The sequence below is a fragment of the Pogona vitticeps genome, chromosome 1 (genome assembly GCF_051106095.1).
Source record: "Pogona vitticeps strain Pit_001003342236 chromosome 1, PviZW2.1, whole genome shotgun sequence".
In the NCBI taxonomy this organism is placed as follows: domain Eukaryota; kingdom Metazoa; phylum Chordata; class Lepidosauria; order Squamata; family Agamidae; genus Pogona; species Pogona vitticeps.
Genome location: NC_135783.1, coordinates 353,934,868 through 353,941,236, shown reverse-complemented (window position 1 = coordinate 353,941,236; position 6,369 = coordinate 353,934,868). Strand labels below are relative to the sequence as shown.

At 45.4% G+C, this 6,369-nt stretch overlaps 1 protein-coding gene across 1 annotated transcript; it reads left to right on the top strand.

Moving 5' to 3' along the window:
* The first annotated feature begins 823 nt into the window (after window positions 1-823).
* Window positions 824-5,478, top strand: ARF6 (ARF GTPase 6). Its single transcript, XM_072986926.2, has 2 exons — window positions 824-1,135; window positions 1,262-5,478. The coding sequence occupies exon 2, from the start codon at window positions 1,891-1,893 to the stop codon at window positions 2,416-2,418; it is 528 nt and encodes a 175-aa protein (XP_072843027.1). The 5' UTR covers window positions 824-1,135; window positions 1,262-1,890; the 3' UTR covers window positions 2,419-5,478.
* Window positions 5,479-6,369: the final 891 nt, after the last annotated feature.

Below are 6,369 nucleotides of genomic sequence, written 5' to 3'. Positions count from 1 at the left end.
CCGATGGGACGAGTCTGACCAGAACGTCAAAGGTTGCACCCAAAAAAACTCTAGTTTGCTTTCTGTTCCTTCAGCTGTTCTTCCTACCTGGACAACCTCACCCATCTTGCTTCTGCTTTTTATTTATTATTTTATTTATTTTATTTATATCCCGCCTATCTAGTCCCTCAGGACCACTCCCTTCCTCTCCTGCTGCAGTTGACAACTCTGACGGAGTTGACTCTTGTCAAACACAACGACTAAACAACAAGCCTTGTACTGTACTGCAGGGTTTTGAGCATAACCTTGCTAGCCTGTGAAATAGGCCTGCGAGCCCTTTAAGTAAAGGCAAGCCCGTCTTTACAGAGGATGACGTACTTCGGGGCGGTCTCTAGCCGAGCAATCAGCTACACGCCTTTCCCGTTCCTGGGTGCGCGCAAGGGCTTCTGGGAATTGCAGTCCATGAACTCCTGGAGAATCAAGGTTGTGCCGCTAGACTCAGGGCAAAGGCTTCATTACTGAGCATGCGCAGTAGGATGGCCTGCTCAGAGAGAACACCATTGCGCCTGCGCACCCGACATCGGGCAATTGAGGCAAATGCAGTGGGGGAATCCATTCTTCTTGCTTTGGTTGGGAGTGAGGCTGCGCCAAGCCGAGAGGGCGCATGTGCCGATGGGTTCGCCATGGGTGGTGCTACTTTTACGCGCTAAAAGAAGAGTATCGCCAACTTCTACGCATGCGCAAGCAAAGCCGGTACGAGCAAGAGGGCCCGAGCCCGCGCACTCTATTCCGCATGCGCACTACTATCGGGTTATCCTCCCGTCCTCCTCGGTGCCCCGTTGGCTCTGCGCATGCTCATTTCCCCAGCGAAGGCGCGGCGTCGAGCGCCTGCGCACCGCGCCTCCTATATCTTCTTCCTTTCCCCCCCCCAGTAGAGGCGGGGTGTCTTTCGACATCAGCCGTCGGGCGAGCTGCGCGCATGCGCGCTGCGGCGGGCCAGCGCGAGCCAGTCAAGCAAGGCAGGGAGTTTTTCTGAGGGGAAAAAGAGCGAGGCGGGCCGGCAGGCAGGCAGCAAGGCGGGCGGGCGGACGGAGAGAGCGAGCGGCCGTTTGGCCGGGCGGGCCGGCGGGCGCTGAGGGCCAGCGGGACCGTCGAGGTAACGAGGCTGAGGCGGGCGGGCGGGCGGGCGGGCGCTGCCCCTGAAGGACCCTTGCCGGGCGGGAAGACAGAAGGGACTGGCTGACGCTTTCTCTCTCTTTTTTCTTTCTTTTTTCATTCGCAGCCACGAAGCCTCGCCGGGGAGAGCCGGGCTTTGAGGTGGGGGGGGGAAACACCCCAGGCCTACCCTGCAGAGGGTGGGGGAGGGGCCGGCTGGAAGACGCCCCGCCCTCTTCCCCGCCGCCCCGCCCCGCCCATGAGGCCCCGCCCCCTCGCCCAGGGGTCTCGAGGGGCTGCTCCGCCCCCTCCTCCGTGCCCACCGGCCACCCGGAGTGGGGCTCCCGCTTCCCCTTGAGTGAGTAGTGCCCCCCCACCGACCCACACCCACCCCGGCAAAGGGGAGGGCCTAGGGGGTCTTCGTGTGCCCACCTCCCGCCCACAAGTTTGACCCCTTTCTGAACCTCCCCCCCCGCCCTACCCCCCACCCACCTACCCCTGCTTAGCCTGGACTGGATCTGGGGTGGTATTCCAGACCCCCAACTTGTGCAAACCCCCCCCCCCCGGGGGCTCCTTTATTATTGCTCTGGTGGCTGTGACTCCTGTTTCCACCCCTGGTGCCCTCCCTGCAAGGGGGATTTTGGGCCGCCGAGCGGTGTTGGTGGTGTTGGTGGTGGCAGTGGGTGCGGCGGCGACACCCACCCCTTTCTCCGTCTCCTGGTGGATGCCGGGCCCCCTCCCGCCCCCGCCGTCATCATGGGCAAGGTGCTGTCCAAGATCTTTGGCAACAAGGAGATGCGGATCCTGATGCTGGGCCTGGACGCGGCGGGCAAGACCACCATTTTGTACAAACTGAAGCTGGGCCAGGCGGTCACCACCATCCCCACGGTGGGCTTCAACGTGGAAACCGTGACTTACAAAAATGTCAAGTTTAACGTGTGGGATGTCGGGGGCCAGGACAAGATCCGGCCCCTCTGGCGGCATTACTACACGGGCACTCAGGGCCTGATCTTTGTGGTGGACTGCGCCGACCGGGACCGCATCGATGAGGCCCGTCAGGAGTTGCACCGCATCATCAATGACCGGGAGATGAGGGATGCAATCATCCTCATTTTTGCCAACAAGCAGGACCTTCCTGATGCCATGAAGCCTCATGAGATCCAAGAGAAACTGGGCCTGACCCGCATCCGGGATAGGAATTGGTATGTTCAGCCATCCTGTGCCACCTCGGGTGATGGACTCTATGAAGGGCTGACATGGTTAACATCTAACTATAAATCCTAATGATGGGTGTGGTTTTTTTAAAATTACAAACTGTTGTTAGTCTCCACAAGAGTTTAGAGCGGAAAAGAAACACTGTGGCTTCCCAAAAAAAGAATGATTCTCTGTACTAAAATTCTCTGTTCAAAAATTAAGCATCTGTAGGATTTTAATGATTGCTCACCTCCAGTTACCACCACCTTTTTCATCTATACACTTGACTGGATCCTCAGTTTAATACAATTCTTGCTTGATGTTAAGAGGCTCTGATCTTCAACTGTGAATGAACACAAACATTAGTTTCTATAGCAAACTTCCAGCTACATGGTGGGGGTGTTGTAGCTTTGCAAAGCATTTTTTCCCTTCTATTTTGAGAGTCCTTGTTATGATGGGTTGACTTCATTTGTTTCAGTCCTGGGGCTAAGGTATCACTTTCTAAAAAGTATGCTTTCTGGTTCGTTTTTTCCCCCCTCTCCTTTCCATTACCATCTGCTGTAGATTGGCTTCTTTTTGCAACCATGGGAAATATGTTGGTAGGTCTCTGCTATGTAGTAAACTGAAAAAAACATTGTTTATGAACAAGCTGCAGTCTGTCCTCTATCTGATGAAACTTTACCTACAAGATAAAAAAGGGACTAAAATCTTGATCTCCTTTATCTGGCTGTTGATAAATGAGAAAAATAACTTTTAGAACAAATTTATCATTGTTTACCGGCTTGACATTGGCCAGGTCATATAAGAACAAGAACTTGCGAAAGTTAAGTTTTTTTAAAGTACTGCTCCCTAAATCACAAGCTAGCATAGCCTCTAGCCATGCTGGCTGGAGTATTTTTGGGAGCCATAGTCCAGTAAAGTAACTTTTTGAAGCTCATGTGAGAACAATTTCAGAATGTTGGGTATAGGTTGTTATAGAGCAAATATGATGCATAGCTAAGGATACAGACTAGCCCCCTTTATAAAGAATAACCATGTGCAAGTTGAAATGAGACTGATATGAAAACAAAGTTCTTATACGTTGCATTGCAAAATTAGTTTTTCAGCTGCAATACTGAGTAATTGTATTATTTCTTGGGTTTAGTGCAAAAGTACTTACATTCCACGAAGTGCAGCAATAATTTGTGAGCATCACTGTGTCACATGCTTTGCTTTTTAAAGTCATAAGCTTATTGTCCAGAATCTTTGAAACTGTTGTTGTCTTAACAGTTGAGACAGCGGTAGCAGTATTGCAGTTAGTCTACATACAAGTTCTTAAAATGCAGGTAAAATACTTTTAGACTTTCATCTTGGCTTCTAAGATACACCTTTATTAACTTGAAGAAGTGAAAGCAACCTACATCTGCTTCTGAATCATTTCGTAGATTTTATTGAGATGCCTCAATAAAGAAAAATGTTATAACTTGGTTTTGCAGACGCTGCTGAGCTTGAGAGAAGCCCCTGAATCTCTCAATTTTAGGTTTGTCTCTTACAAAAAATATATATATACTTAATTCAGGCAAATAGTAGCAGGCGAATTCCAGCCATTGTTGTGACAGGATCTTTATTTGATGTCTAATAAAACTATATAAAGCCCTTCAGGTAGGTAACCAGTGATTGAGGTGGAGAGTGAGCAATCGACACTGAATGTAAACTTCCACATTCTGTTCTTTAAGGACAAGTGTTTCATTTTACCATATCACAGCTTTCAAATGTCTGACTAGTTGTATTGGGGGGGGATGTTGATAGTGAATTCAGACTAACATAAAATGATCTCAATCGAGTATTAATGATACTGGGTGCAAAAATGTAGAGCAGCTGGTTCTTATTCAGCCTTAAGGATTAATTTTGGATTTCCTCAAGGAGTAAAGCTCATCTGAGGAATTTTTGGAATGTATTGCTACAAAACCAGAAGAAAATTGCTTTTTTCTAAAGGGTATGAGTTTAAAAAAAATTGGGGCATTATACTACACTTCTCCAGTGTTGACTTTGCTATTTAAATCGTGGACATTTGAGCTTGTACCAAAGATGTTTGAGGGGAATAAATTAATGAGTAATTAATTTCTTAAAACTGAACACTTAGCATTATGTAACAGAAAACAAGTTTAGCTCTGATTCTTGATAGATCTATTCTACATTTATTTGATTTTTCTTAATTCCCCCAAATTGAATGGGAACATTCACTTTAAATCTTGGGGTCAGAGCAGTAAAATTAAAATCAATAAGAAGTACAGAAACAATTCTGCTGAGATAGCATAAATTTGAGAAAAAACAACTAAACTATGTTGGTTATATCCAAAATAAATTTGGAATTTAGATTTTATTATTTTTTCTGCAGCATTGGTAGTAGTGGTTACACGAAAAGTACATAAACAGTTAGCTGTCTTCTTCTGGAATAACTAAAGCCAAGCACAAAATAGTTGCCTAAACTGGAAAACTTGAAGATCTGTTACTGGTTCTCGAACTTTTGCATAAACCTTATTAACTACAGTCATTTTACCTTTGGTGTAGTGTTGTTGTATATTTTCTCTTACCAAGGCGGAATCAAATCATACACCTGCATTAACTTAGATACATAATGTTTGTACATTCTTTTAATTTTGTTTTTACAGTATGCTGGTTTTGTAGGTTAAAAGGATAAGTATAATCTTGACTTTGTTTTAAAATCTCCAGTTTTGGGTGGAAGTCACAAAGGTGAATGGATTGTGTGGGAAATGCACCAAATAATTATTGCTGCTGAAAAAAAACATTACACATGTTTTCATTAAGTGTCCTCTTTCAAGCAAACATGGTTTTGTCTTTTTTTTTCTGGCTCAAAGTAGCCATTAAAACAATGGTTTTAGACATGTATCTACAGTTTGCAAAGTACAAATGCAAGCTGTTAGAATTCCACTTCTGAAAAAGAAATCAGTACATCCAAAGTCTGTGTTCATGTGACTATACAGTGAAACTGAATACGTTTTTGAATGGCGTTAAAATTGTCTGATAAGTGAATGAGTCTGTAGACTGTGATTTCCCTGAATAAAGTAAACAGGAATTTTGTGTCTGCATTATGGTTGTAGTGTTGGTAAAAGAACTAATAAGCAGAAAATAAAACAATTATACAGTGCAGCTCTCCTGTTATGTTTGAGTGTGGGAGACAGAATAGTATTTGCATGCTTGTTTTTAGGAGATATTACATTTTTCAGCAAATCTTGTTTGCCTATGGAGTGATTTTCCAGAAGTAAAAGGGGGAAGGGTATTGCGGGAGCTTTGAATAAGTTGAGATTTAACTTTATTGGCTCTTAGAAGTTGAGAGAACCCTTGGGCCACATATGTTCTAGTGTGTGGTGGTGGATAGTGTTGAGGTAAAGATGTTGGTTTAAAGATATGTCTGGTGACAGGAAAACCTCATTTTCTTGGGCGGATAAAAGACTGTTCTGTTCATATTTGGTTGGAAACAAGTTACTGTACATTGTGTTTAGTAGGTCCTAGAAGTGGCTAGAATTCAAAAAGATGGGCGCCAGCACAACCAAGCAATGGGTGCAGTCTCCATGAAAATGGATGGGAAACAAAGATAAGATTGAAGGACTGCCATTTAATAGGTAATTAGGTTGACACTGAAGTTCAAAGCCACTTCCAAAGCTAACATTCAGACGTGCCTTAAATTATCCCCCATTAATAACTTCAAAGCCCACAAAGTTCCATTTGCATGATGTCTGAATGGCCTGGGTTGCCAGATGGGCAATACAGAAATTGACTAAATAAAACAAATATCAAAGGTGTATTCTCAAAGGCTTTCACGGCCGGGATGAATATTAAGGTGGTTCATTTGAACAAAATAAAACAGCTGCATATTTGTGACTAAAAGCCCCAGTTTAGGCCCAGTGTTGTGTTGGCATGGCAGCCCTGTCAAAACATATTTCTCGTTGTGGTTACTTGAAAACCATGTTTGGAGGGTTTTTAGCTAACCGGGGTTTTTGTGCTTCCTAGGGGGCTGCAGAGGGAAGAGGGGGCAGCCCT